Source organism: Electrophorus electricus, chromosome 3, assembly GCF_013358815.1.
Source record: "Electrophorus electricus isolate fEleEle1 chromosome 3, fEleEle1.pri, whole genome shotgun sequence".
Lineage (NCBI taxonomy): Eukaryota > Metazoa > Chordata > Actinopteri > Gymnotiformes > Gymnotidae > Electrophorus > Electrophorus electricus.
In genome coordinates this window covers 31882546-31897287 of record NC_049537.1, presented here as the reverse complement: position 1 = coordinate 31897287, position 14742 = coordinate 31882546, and the positions used below count along the sequence as shown (strand labels likewise).

The 14742-nt window shown below is 42.0% G+C and overlaps 1 protein-coding gene across 7 annotated transcripts in view; it reads right to left on the bottom strand.

Annotated features, from left to right (window-relative positions):
* The window catches only part of adgrg6 (adhesion G protein-coupled receptor G6), a 44310-nt gene extending 29747 nt beyond the window's left edge, over positions 1-14563 (bottom strand). For 4 of the 7 annotated variants that reach the window (XM_035524771.1, XM_035524773.1, XM_035524774.1 and 1 more), the window contains exons 1-5: positions 13399-14558; positions 10360-10448; positions 5029-5391; positions 3224-3829; positions 917-964 (exon numbers count right to left, since the gene is read on the bottom strand). In XM_035524771.1, the coding sequence (XP_035380664.1) occupies positions 917-964; positions 3224-3829; positions 5029-5391; positions 10360-10448; positions 13399-13493 (1201 nt within the window). In that variant the 5' untranslated portion in view covers positions 13494-14558. Of the gene's footprint in view, positions 1-916; positions 965-3223; positions 3830-5028; positions 5392-10359; positions 10449-13398 lie in introns of all 7 variants that reach the window. The other 3 variants (XM_035524770.1, XM_035524772.1, XM_035524776.1) reach the window with 3 other exon arrangements.
* Between the last annotated feature and the right edge of the window lie 179 nt (positions 14564-14742).

Here is a 14742-nt window from a genome sequence, read left to right as displayed (position 1 = left end):
TCTGGCAACAGGAATAAAATATCTTGGGGACATGAGCAGTGTAGACAGATTCTTCCGCTGAACTCTTACAAATGCTGTCTTGAGAGGTTAGTTGAGTTTAGGATCAAAAAACAAACAAATCTATGGAAAATGTCAGGTAAGTGCAGGGAGCTCCAATTCCCATCAGCCCTCTGAGAACAGGGAGAGGACTGACGAGGCTCTCCAATCAGAGAGGAGGGATGGGAAAGCATGTACTAGTATCATTATTACTGGGCTGTTTTATTTGTGTGCTGTTCACAAGCCTCTTGAAGGCAGCCCACAACCAAGCAGGGGAGGTTCTGAGTGGTTTCTTGGGGGATTATAGGTGGGTTCTGGGGCAGTCTGGCTGCAACTCCAGCCTCTACCTGCCTGCCCCACATTGTGTTCTTAAAAGCCCCAATGACTTGGACGAAGGTCTGATATTATGTGAAGGCCCCACCTGGTTTATCTCCACTGATCTGAGATGGTTAGAGCCTCAGTGACACACTGGAACTAAAACAACAGTGTCTCAGTGCTCAGCACCTCCCCAGGGGATCCTCTTTTCTATATTTTGATTTTAAAAAATTAGGGTCTTGGGATGGTATGGAGAAGGAATAAACATCGACCATTTAAGGAGCGTGAAAGGACATAGCTTGATATAAAATTTTAAAAGCAACATGGGACTTTATCTCCCATGATGCAATCTCATAGTAGAGTCCTCTTCCTCATCCATTTTGAGGGAATTGTCCTTGACTGTTCACAAGGTCCTCGTCACATGCATCATTCCATATCTACGTCAGACGTTTAGTACGTTTCACACACAAGGTAGTTCGTTCTGAGGAGCACGTTACATTGGTGATAAACACATGCACACATTTGCAGCCTGACTAGCCATTTAGCATGTTAGCATCACACTCACCACTAGAGGAAGCAGCTGTTGTTAAATGTATGCAATGTGGGTAACAGACTGTGAAAAGAAGACAAGATATTAGTAGTGTAATTCACAGCAAACAAACAAACAAATGCAACTGCACAGGAACAGAACAGCAGGGACATGGGTAGACCCAGTGATGACGGTTCTCCTCACGATAGGCAAGTAAAGTAAATAGCATCAACCTTCAGAGCATCAAGGCATTCAAACATTTAAATACTGATGTAAGGCATCAAGATTATTTCTAATGATTAGCATGTACTGCCATTTCAAACAAAATGAGGATCAGTTTAATTCCTCATGGTCGATGGGTGTGGTGGGTGTGGTGTGTGTGTGGTGTGCTGTGGTGGGTGTGGTGTGTGTGTGGTGTGCTGTGGTGGGTGTGGTGTGTGTGTCGTGTGCTGTGGTGGGTGTGGTGTGTGTGTCGTGTGCTGTGGTGGGTGTGGTGTGGTCTGCTATACTATACTAGGATATATTCTAGGAGTAAATGACAAGGCACTTTTGTAAGCCGCTCTGGATAAGAGCGTCTGCAAAATGCTGTAAATGTAAATGTAGCAGGTGGGTTTGTTGGGTTTAGTGGGTTTACTCAAAAATGAACCATAACCACATTTTGAAATGCTGAGCTAGAGCACATCTGAAATCACGTACCACCATGCTATACTATACTTTGTATTTGTCCTGTTCTGTATTTATTATTGTTTATTTAATGTTTATTTAATGACATTTTTGCACTATATTGGACTGTTTGCACTTGTGTAGCATGTTGTCTGTTGCACTGTTGTTTTGTGTTGCACCATGGTCCTGGAGGAACATTGTCTCGTTTTTTGTTGTGTACTTGTATATAGCTGAAATGACAATAAAAACCTCTTTGAACTTTGAACTATTATACTATATATACCTCTATACTACAATATTTTACTATACTATTATTCTCTCTCTCTCTCTCTCTCTCTCTCTCTCTCTCTCTCTCTCTCTCTCTCTCTCTCTATATATATATATATATATAGTAGTTATGAGGTGTGTGTGTGTATATACACACACACACACACACACCTCATAACTACAATACTGTAAAAATATTATGGAGATTAACCACACACTAGTGTTGCTCTTAAACTGCACATTACACATAGCACGTGATTTCAGACACTGCTCAAGTGTTCAAAGTGCACTCTGGATGCTATGGGTAGTGACTATGTTATGTTAAACTCTGTATAGTCAATGATATGTTAAACTCTGAATAGTGAATGAATGTGTTATGTTAAAACTTTGGTGCTCTATGGAGCTCTGAAAAGATGGTTTGAATAATCATTTCAAGGATTTGGAAATATAACATAGTAATCCTAAAGTGATGACTCCTGCCATTTCTCACAACTCTCATCTGGAAATAATCATTATCCGAGTCATTTCAAGTCCAAAACAAACATATTAATGGCAAATAATAAAGGAAACATATTAAAAATGTGTCTTGGATGCAGATCACTTCATCCTAAGCATCCAGTGAGGTATCTGTGGCAAGTCTTTGGTACTTCACAGGCTAAAGCCTGTTATATTTAGTTCTAGTTGTGCTGTTGACAGAAGCCAAGTTGTTGAGGTAAGTTGGTAACAATGGGCCTTATTCATAAAAGGTAAGAACACTTTGGGCAGAAATTCCTATATAACCTTTCACATTTATGAAATTTTCCACATTTTCTATTCCTTTTTTTTTTTTTAGTACAAATGAATTAACACCTGTACAAAACCATACATATTGTGTGATTAATTATGTCATCCAAATAAGGAAAATATTGTCAGATTACTGAACACTAGACACTAAAGAATCAGTAGTCTAACCAATGATTAGTGTTTCAGGAAGTTCTCGCATCATGTGGAAGTAGGTTGTTCCTCCCTACCGTGACCTCTCCACATAGTTCAATACTTATCACGATCCTTACGCCTACCCACATGTTTGGAAACCTGAAGTAATTCCATCAATTACTGAATTGTGAGAGTTTAAAAGGTTAAGTGAATGAGTCATGATTATGTAAACTTTAAAGATGACTACAAATCATGAGCTCAGAAGTGTGCAGTACTTTCGCTGTCATCATCTCGTTCAGTGGTCTTATCACCATTGGATATGAAGGGGTTTAGAATATAGTGTTTTCAGCTTGAAGAGCTAAATGTACATGCAACATTCACAAAGTTAGATAAAAAAAACAAAAACCTTAAAATCAGAGCAGCATGATGACAAGCAACAATTGTGCTGTGTGGAACTGAGTGATGTGGCCTTAACTCGGTGCAGCCCATGTGACTCACTGCAGCTGAGGCTGGTGTCTGTCTGTGCTGAGGAGCTGGGGATGTCCCAGAAGCCATTATCCCAGTCCACGACGTTCCCCACGGCGTCGCAGGTGAGTGCCGACAGGTTAGAGAACGACATGGCCACAGCCCACAGACGGAAGTTGTAGATGATGCCATCGAAGTTCCTGCCTGTTCCTCCCGCCGCACCCAACATGAGCGAGCCTCCACTGGCCACGGTAACGTTGAGGAGGGCCAGGCAGACCTTGGCTCGGTAGTTCCCTCTGAAGTTCACAGCCACACGGCCACTGACTGTGGACCAGGTGAGACAGAGGAGCTGCAACTGGGAGGTGATGTCCACAGGAGCAAGCAGCTCACTGACAGGACATGTGCTCCCGCCTACGGTCAGTTCCATGGTGTTCCCGGTGCTCCCCAAGCTCAGCGTGGGGCCTTTTCCAGTTTCTGTGTAGGAGAAGATGACCTCTGTGCCTTTCAGGGTCAAACGGGAGATCTCGAAACACATGGTGAACTCGCTCAGGATTGGGATGGGCACAGAACTAGAAACCTTCACAACGTCTTTAGAGTTCTGGGGCACTGTGACCTTCTGGTTCCTCAGAGCCACAGCAACTAGAGAAGTTAAACAGCAACACAGGATTATTCCAAACTGTTCAACTTTGGCATTTTAATAAAGAAAAATGGCCCTTTCAGCCATTTGAATTCTTTAATGTTTTAACTATGACCTCTGCTTAAAATAAACAGAGGTTTGAATAAACATTTCCACAATTTTTTGGCTCAGAATTAACACCTTAAAATACCCAATGACAAGTGTGATTAAAATATACTGTAAAACAATCCTACCAAGACAAAACTGTCAGTAGATTTACTGATGTTGGTAGATTTTCCAGAGGACGATGGCGATATTCCATGTTCAAGCTCAAAGCTCCTGTCTTTAATCTAACATGTGACATTTTGTTTCAGTGCTTGTTTCTGTTGGCTGTGTCTTTACATTACCAGTGGCAGAGCCCATCTGGAATAGACGGAAAAAGACCTACTGTGCCCCTACCAGTCCGGACTGGGCCTGGCTACGTACAGAGTTTGGATGGTGATACCAGAGTAAGATCATAACTGGAAAGAATGGTTTTGGAATGGTTTTTGGAATGGTACTGGAATGATGCTGCAATGGTGTTGGAATTGTGCTGGAATTGTACTGGAATGGTTTTGGAATGGTGTTTTTACACATGGCCATTCAATTTTAGCAGTTTCCCCCCATGTAAAAAAAAATGCACCTGAGATGATGCAAGTGAAAAGCAGGTATCACTGATACCTCAGTCACAAATCTCAGTATGTAACAAACCTTTATCTTCAGACCTGTACAAACTCAATTTATGATTCCATCTGCTTGTCAACGAGGCAACAGTGTATAAAACCTTTATAGTATAATAGATAATATATATAGTATAAAGTATAATGCCTTTCATTAAGAATATAAAAGAAAATTCAGAGTATAACATGAAAAGACCACTCTGATATAATGCATGATTAAGCAGACATATATTAAATTGTGATTCTTGTTGCTAGGTGATGCCCTGGCAGAAACGATGACATACAGCAGTGGAGTTATGCCAGGTATCACCCACCATATCCACCAAATGATGCGCATCAAAACAAAGCGCCTAACTGCTGAGACCGCTGTAGAACAGTGGAGGACACACCTGTGTTTTCACAGCATGTCTGGCAAAGAACTGTAAGATCATATCAAAACAGAAACAAACATCATAATAGATGTTTAAGCTTGAAGGGGGGAAACGCTGAGCCTTTGGACATACCTTGCCTGTAATTGATACTGAAGCCTTTCTTCTGGACACTAAAATCTGAAATAAAGGACACCACCATCACGTTTCCACTGGAGTTCAGTGAGAGTCCGTTGGCCGTCAGGCCACAAAACGGAACACCGCTGCCCTGGCCGGTGTTGACGACGACGCGGTCGTAGATGCAGCCCTGCGCTTCCTCCAGTTCAAAGTCCAGGAATGTGATCTGCACGATGAATCCAGTGGGAGCCTGCAGAGTCCAGGAGCAGGACTGGCTGGGCAGGTAGTCAGATGGGTAGCAGGGGGATGTAAAGATACCCTCAGAGGTGGTGAGCACCTCATGGCAGGACCTGTGACAGCTCAGCACTGCGCTCAGCACTGCTGGACCAAAACAGGGGGCATGTCACTGAGAGACGATGGACAATAGGGGACGACAGAAGGAGACAAAGGGAAAAAAGGACAGCCGTGCAGAGGACAGACGCGGCGCGCGAGTACGGACAGAACCAGGTAGGAGGACTGACGGGCCAGTTTGTTTAGGACAAGGAGTTAAGGAACAGAGTGTCAATTCAACACATGGCTGAATTGTAACTGAGTTATATCTGCTAGACACAGTCAGCTCAGTGGGAAATGCACAGGTCCAACTCTCCTTTATAACACTTAGACATCACTCTCAGTGCCTTACAGGACTCGTATTATGAGCAAAAGCCCACATTGCTTGGCAAAAAGAAAAAATGCAGAGCCCAAAACCATACAAACCCTGGCAAAGGCAAGCAGTGTCAGAGCCACAACCCAGCACCACTCTATTAGACTTCATACCTGCTATTAGACTTCATACCTGCTATTAGACTTCATACCTGCTATTAGACTTCATACCTGCTATTAGACTTCATACCTGCTATTAGACTTCATACCTGCTATTAGACTTCATACCTGCTATTAGACTTCATACCTGCTATTAGACTTCATACCACTTATCTCAGTCATCAACAAAATTATCTACATCAACTAATGACATGTGAACATAAATGAGACAAATAAGGAATGTGTGTTGTTTTTAGGCATCTCTGCAAACTATTTCATGGTTATTTCAGTTATTAAAGATCTTCTTTAATGGCTGATATTTTAACCAATATTTCCACTGCAGAGGATTTGTGTCTCATATGAATACAGGGGCAGAGATTTATGCAAATGTAATGTTACCTTGGACAAAACAACAAAAGTAGTTAGACACACAATTCACCAGGGCTTTAACAGTCCACTGACAGACGTCAGGAGTTCACTGTGTGCAGTCTAACCTGATAAACTACGTGGAGGATGAACAGGACATTTGGGATTTGATTCCACGTTAAGAGCTCCCAGTGCTGATCGGTAGTGTCATTAACTAAGTCTCTGACTTATGGCCTCACCTCACACACCACACTCCTTAGACACCTGGTTCTCGTCTCCAACAACAGATGAAGCTCAGAGTGGATTTGGACTTTGAACTGTGCTTTAGACTGGGGCTCAGAATGTACAAACACTCAAACAGGAGAAAAAATGTGAAAAGTGAATCTGAATCTTGCTTCTCTGTCCAGGACTAAAAGTGAAGTGTAGGAGGCCCTGAAACCAGAGCTAAAAGAAAAAAAACTAGATAAAAATAAACAGAACACAGTGTTCTGTGATCAATTACACGGAGATGTACAGTGTTCTGTGATCGATTACACAGAGATGCAGTGTTCTGTGATTGATTATGCAGAGATGCAGAGTGTTCTGTGATCGGTTATGCAGAGATGCACAGTGTTCTGTGATCGATTATGCAGAGATGCACCGTGTTCTGTGATTGATTATGCAGAGATGCACCGTGTTCTGTGATTGATTATGCAGAGATGCAGTGTTCTGTGATTGATTATGCAGAGATGCAGTGTTCTGTGATTGATTATGCAGAGATGCACAGTGTTCTGTGACAAATCACAGAGATGCAGTGTACTATCATAAATCACAGAGATGCAGTGTTCTGTGATCAATTACACAGAGATGCACAGTGTTCAGCACTCTGAGGCATAATGCTGAGCAAACAGAGGTTTGTGATAAATCACACAGAGATCACACAGATATAACACTGAAAACATACAGAGATAATGCAGAGACCATGCAGAGACAATGCAGAGAGTACACAAGGCAATGCTGAGATCACAAAGATATCACACTAAGACCTCACAGAGACCATGCAGAGACAATGCAGAAATCACTCAGATATCACACATAGACCATGCAGAGACTACACCAATACCATTCAGAGGTCACATGCAGAGACCACAGAGATCAAGTAGATATCATGCAGAGACCACGTGGAAATCAAACAGAGACCGTGCAGAGACCACAGAAACCACAAAGATACCACACAGATACCACACAGAGATCATGCTGAGATCACGTGAAGACCATGCAGAGGTCACGTAGATATCAAACAGATACCACACAGAGATCATGCAATGAAAATCAAACAGAGACCACGCAGAGACACAGAGACCGCGCAGAGACCACACAGAGACAGAGAATATGATTCACATCTGGCAGTGCATCTCCAGGTAAGCCCCGTTACGTTCCACTAATCGTTAATGATAGAACCACTAATCCTGGACACTGTGATTTTCAGTTAGCTGCATCTAATAAATTAATAGATTAATGCTGAAGGATTATATAGGATTTAAACATCTGAATTCAAGATGATCAGCTGTGTGAACTAAGGGCCCAGTGAAGATGGCGGTAAAAATGTTTGCCCCCGTGTGCCTGCACGCCAGTACTCTCTAAAGACCTGAGAAGGACTGGAAGAAAGAAACTGCATTTAGATCCTGCTATTAGTTACCTGGACAGCCACCAAGCACATACTGCCAAAACGAACATATAACAGCCACATTATGAGACAGCTGTTAGCTGTGTGTCTCTCCTCAGCTCAATGACCTAATTTTGTATAAACAACAAACAAGAAATTAAACAGAAATCCTACATTCCCCCATATGCGTAACCTCACCCTCCTGTATATACGGGGTTCTTCAGACCTTCAATCAGACCCATGGTTGAGACAGCTCCTCTGAGAGTGGGTGAGCTCACTGGAACACCCCTTCTGATATACAGACGTGCACACGGCCTCAAGCCGGCAAAAACAAGCTGCCCTCACCCACCACCAAACCCATCCTCTCGCGAAGCAGGAGGGACATGTCCTGTATTCTGGCATTCCGGCACACATCCCTGGGCCTGGTCCCCAGAAACACTCTCCACCTCCCCATTCATTACTTGTTTGTGAACAGAGGTGACAATCTCATTACCAGCTACTTGCTTGGCCCAGTGGACACTGTCAACACTGGACTGGCAGAACAACAGCAGCTTGTGTTTTGAAGTTTGTTTCAGTGCTGCTACTATGACGTGTGCATGGAGACGGTGAGGAACCATAAGGCAGGGAGGAGGATTGGGGTGAGGGTGGAGCAATGAAGCTTGTGGGAGAATGTCTGATTACTGTGGGCAGTTGATCAGAGCCTTTTCACAGGCAGCAGTGGAATGTAGCTAAAGAATGGAAATCCAGATATGTAGTGCGGATAATGAGACCTAACGCTCTTGGGACAGAGATAAGATATCACGTCAGTGGTGTTTTTCTCTCTCTCCCCCTCCCCCTCTCTCTCCCTCCTTCCAGCTCCACCTGGCATTCCTGCACCTCACCTTCTCTCCACAGGGTCTCATATATCTTTCATGGTTCACTCTACTGCTTCATTTCAGCTGTCTTCGAGTCTTTGAGTCTTGTGAGAGTGTTTGGGTGGCACCGGGCTGTTTGACTTGAGTGTGTGTGTACCTCACACACACTCAGCTGTGATAAACTACTGACAGCAGCCCTCCGCCACCCTCCATATACTGTGTTCTCGTCATTGCTTTGGAATAATGCCAAACTTGGGGCTGAGCTCCAGAAACACACCCATAAGTGTTAGGAGACAGCAGAGAGTGTGCAGGAGGCTCAGTGCCATTGGAGTGCTGTTATCACATCTGTTTTCAATAACAGACCTCTGTGCAACACCGTGTGGGATTCCCCCCAACACCCTGTACACAATGGGAATAATTAGATTTACTAACAAATAATTATGCCAGATTTCATGCTTGAGTAATATAGACTTCAACTTTAACAAGGACTATGTGCAACGAACAAATATATGAATTTGTTTCTTCAAACAAAAGATGACTGATATTTTCAACAGGACTAGTGTTCACTGGAATTCATTAAAGAATGTGAGAAGTCTCTTTGCTCTGTTTATCCAGCCTTTAGCTGGTCTTTAACATGTCACCCATCCATACGTTGAAGCTGCCGTGGTTTCTGCTTTGCCTGCCAAAGCAAACAAACACCTGAACAAACTGATTTTATGAATCTTCTGGAACATCTGATCGATCGAGCGCCAGTGCATGTTTGGAGCAAAGACACAGTGGATTTAACCAGTCTAACACATTATCAGACCCAAGAGTATTATAACAACCTTAATCATTCTAACACATTATCCGACCCATAAGGTTAGGATTAGGATTAAGGTTAGGGTTAGGGTTAGGGTTAGGGTTAGGGTTAGGCTGTTTCTCAGACCACAGCACCTCCTCATGCCAACAACCTTCATCAAAGTGAACCATTTAGGATGATGGACAGACCAGGTCAAAGGTCAGAGGTGACCCCTAAGGAATGTTTCACAATGTTTCCTTTCAGTTTCAAATGTTTATTTATTTACATTTTCATTGTTTGTCTGTGTCTAAACGTCTGTCTGCGCAAAACAACCGCAAAGGGACCAGTGCCAGAGAGGGACTGTACTTTTCTCCTTCCAGGTCATGGGTCAGGGAAGCCGTGGAATTCTGAGGGAATTACAGTAATGTCTTGTGAGCGATATGTAAAGATTTATCTATGATGCACCCTTCAACACCATATAACAGATCAACATGGATATCAGGTTTGGATCACCATGGATATCAGGTTTGGATCAACATGGATATCAGGTTTGGATCAACATGGATATCAGGTTCTAGGGAAGAACTGCAACTCCAGATCATGCTAGCAGAAATGCAGAAAAAAGATAAGTTATAACTTGCTAAGACAAAACAAAACAGCAAGTTAATACCACCCAACAAAAAGATAAAGACCAAACACATACATGCATACTCATGAACAAGAGTGTTAGCACAAAGGCCATGGAAAAATGAGGCATGAGAAAGGAACTGGAAGCTTGAAATGACAATAAACAAAAGAACCAGAATGTGTTTTACATCAAAACTGCACATCCCACTCCATCTTAATAACACCAATGGTTGCATAGATAACAATTTGGTTTTGTTTGTTTGTTTGTTTTTTACCTGATTTTCCAACACATATCAGCAGCAGAACGACTGCGAGAACATTACGGAACTTCCATCTCCACCACCTGCCGCTGATGTAGGAAACCCTGTCACAAATATGACAAAAAAAAGGAAATAAATGAACACAAGCCTAGTGAGGGAGCGGTTTTGTTCCCATTTTAAGATGACTGAAAGCAGAACATAGCAGCTACCTTCACAACAATCCACAGCTCCAGTACTCTTATGGTTGGGAGCAAAATAAATTGAAACTAAAAAAATCACCTCACTGGATTTAAACAAATCACTCAAGAGCCATTCAGACCTCCCAGTACAGAAAGAAGTTCCTTTACCTTCCTCAGCTGTGGCATACAGCAGAATACTGATTAAAACCAGTTATGACTAGTGAGAAACTAGCCAACTGAAAGTGACAGAGAATATATGAGAGAGAGAGAGAGAGAGAGAGAGAGAGAGAGAGAGAGAGAGAGAGAGAGAGAGAGAGAGAGAGAGGGAGAGAGAGAGAGAGAGAGAGTACAATATTTTCATTCACACTTGTGTCTACAATTTGGGAGTGAGCGATTTGAAGGTTTGCATTATGTATTACTGGCATGGAAATAAGTTTTTTCTTTCTCCCACTCAACAGAATACTGGGAGAGCAGCCTCATCACATAACAGATCATCAGACCCACTCCTCGTTGTCAGAATTCCCACAACACACGACTTTAACAAATGCATTTTCTGTTTGCACAATAAAAGAATTTTACACTAGTTTGCATAAACATATCTTATTTGATTTACTTATTATTAATTTATATACACCCATACTCTAAATCCATGTGGTATGTATATTTGTATAGGCCAAGTACAGAAGCAACACTTATTGTTCAGGCTAAATGCTTTAACTCTTTACCTGTAGGATGTACTGAAAATGCTCTGGTACCAGAGTCACTGACTCTCACCAGCTGAGCTTTGACAGAATGAACCTGGCACATCTTATACAAAAACACTTGTGAAGGAGTTATAGACTTGGAGTGTCTATAGTAATAGTCACCAGTAATAGACTTCATACAAGGAAGGATTTGACTCTGACTGTCTCTGAGTCTGACTAGGTATCTGTTTCTGTCTCTGTCTCTAACAATGTATCTATCTCTGTCTCTGTCTCTGATTCTGAACGTCAGGCTGTTGCTATATTCAGCAGGATACTTTGATGAATGCAGAATTTAAGCAAAAAACTAATTAAGAGTCAGTTATTTGAAACACTTCCATTAAATGTCTTATTCTTGAAAAAAATCAATTTACTGTCTTGAAAAAAAATCATTTTGCAAACTTAGCGTTGTATCCTAAATCTTCACCCGTAGTGTACGTTTACGAGAGCATCAGGCAGATCAAGTATCAGCACAACTGTGGAGTCAAAGTACGGCACATTAAAAACATGGACACTTTCCAGGAAATGTTCCATACCGAGCCTCAGACACACCGCTCCTCGGACAGAAAACCTAAACATATTTAACTGCTGTGCCTCTATAACTCACATTCAGCACTCACATGCTCACATTTAAAACTGCAGAAGCGAAATGTGGTAAAATGTTTCCCATGTTGCAAACACGTGTATTTCCATTCACACACAGTAAATGGTGCAAACCTTTGGTTTCCTGTAAATGGAGAAAACTGTTACCCTTATATTCTAAGTCTCTTTTCCAAACCATATGTTTTTAAGGACAATGAACACACAGTCCTTTCACCAAATGCCTTTGCCGTTAGTGAGGTGTTCGGTGGTGCATCTGACCTGCCGTATAACAGGTTTTGATGAGCATCAGTCAACGGTCTCTGTCCTCCCTTATTCTTAAAGGAAGTTCTCTGTTCTACGGTGACCTTGTTAGCTACGTTAGCTTTACTTAGAACGTTTTTGGTTATTGTGTGCCAATGTGTGTTAGCTGTTGATCTGTAGAGCAGATCACAGCAGGGAGATCAATGTAGTCTGCAAGTACTGATAACATCAATAACACTGATCACAATTAGCAACACATTTCTTTGTCAGAAATGTCACTTCACAGAGAGGGCAAATGTTGGAATGACAAGTCTTCTAAAACACTGGAACTTTATATCATATGGGATAAAAATGTTCATAAGATGAACATTTAGTGGCACAGGAGGGCTGCAGTGTGACCACTTACAGTGAATGCAAACAGCTCAACAAAGGGTATGATGTCACCTATGAAGAGTATGATGTCATCTGTGCTGTTAGCTTCAGAAATGTCCATTCAAACCCATTCAAAACGACTCCATTTGCAAGCTTACAGCTTTAGCAGAAATATGTTTTCTGAAGGTAACATTACATGTGTTCTCAGTGGTAACTCATGCTGGTGTGTGACTCTGTATGTGTTCTGCTGGTTTGTGTTGTCTCGCTGCAGAGGACGAGGTCCAACCCCTCACACGTTTTACAGATAAGCCCTGAGTAAGTCTGAAAGCCCCACCCAATTACAGTGGCCAACCAAGTTCTATATTTCAGTACATGTGCTTTATACCTTAAACAACCATGTTTTCTAAAAAAGAGCTTTTTACAAGTTGATAAACTATGTTGAAAATAAACTGGCACAATTTCTTAGAAAAAAAAACTTTAACTGATTGAATATAAATTGATAGGTTAAGTTATACTTTAATCAATTTAATCAAAACATCTCAAATGTTGCAGCGCAACAATGTATCTTTAGGGGACTACAGACGTGGTTGGGCAGGATGACTACAGCAGGCCTCACGTGTCAGCCAACACAACCACCTTCCAGGAAGGTGAGGCCCTACATGTAAAATTCACAGAATAATAAACCTCCGCTGGGGGAAGCCTAAAAGTCTTCCACTCCACACATCACTGTGGCTCAGCAACATCCTAATTAGGAACGAATGGAAATATTCCTTCCATCAGGGCCCCAGCGTAATAAAAATGTTGTGTTTAATGTAACAACACTGAAAGAGTGTGAGAAATCTTAAGACCACATTAAGTCTGACTCCTGCTTCAGTGGGGCGTGTGTGAGCACCAGGCAGGTAAGAGAAGAGCAGTCTGACCTCAGCGCCCTCAGTGTGCAGGACAGCAGCAGCACGGAGCAGGTTAGCATAAAGACGGGAGAAGAGGCCGCCACTGGGCTCCTCACAGAGGGCATCAAAGGCCTTTATCCACAAAATGGAAGAATGACAACAAAATGGAACAAAACTGATTCAAGATAAATCAAGCAAAAGCAGGAAAAATTACAAAAGCAGTTGAGGGTCTTCAAACAAGCAGCAGAATGCAGACATTTATCTGCTGCTTTTTAAAGATTCATGCGATGTGTGACATTATACAAAACACAAAAACATGAACATTGTTCAGAAAGTTCCCCTTGGAATATGCAGATCTGTATGAATGGGGTGAGACTTCAGTGCTCCGGGCGAACTGTATAAAGACCTTGATTCATCAGCCATAAGAGTGACTTGGAAACCCTGAGTCCTGACATTCACACATTCTGCAACGTCCACAACAGGGCTCAGTACGAAACTTCCAAACATACACACAAAGAAGAAAGTCTTATTACCTGTAAGTCTTGTTTAGAAAACAGAAGGTGCTGATGTTTGTCCTCAGCCCCTCCTGCTTAAACAACTCAATTCTACCATGAAAACCTGCGGGAATCTGATTTAATGAACCACGCAGCCATATTAGACATTTCAGACATGGCAATTATCTTTTTTCATACTGGCAAACATAAGATCTTTAAAAAACAAAAAAACAACAACAACCACACACACGTCTTAAATAAACAGCTTTATACTGCAAAGCACCTTGGACATCATTCTGTGTTCTTAGCATTACATAATAGCGTTATTATTACTACACGCCTGTAAAACACTGCTTCAACTTTCTTCCTACGTAATTTTTTTATATCTACTTTATATCCGATGCAATTAAGGAATGTATGTATTTATTTATTTAGAAAGGTCGTTTGGTATCAACTTTTCCCTAATAAATGAACTGCATTCACAGCATAGAGTGAGTTATCCCCGAGAGCTTTACTCACTGAACTACCAAGTTTCATAACATAACGCGAAACCGGCGCAAAAGACCTGCAGTCTCGGGGAAACCGGCGCAAAAGACGGACAGTCCACGCCAACAGCTCCAATAACAGAACGAATTTTTTTTAGCTGCAAACTGAACGGAGAAAACTATTCGGAAACGGGATGTTAAAAGTGCTTCCACAGCCCAGAGCTACTTACATGATTTCATTGAGGCTGGTCTCTGTGTACGATCATCGCCTTCCTCTGGTCCACACGCAGTCTGAAAACTTTAGAAAACTTTAGAAACTTTCCATCAACTTGTACGCCTCACGTAAGAGGATGTTATAAAAACGAACACATTATCAGGTGCTGAAATCAGGACAA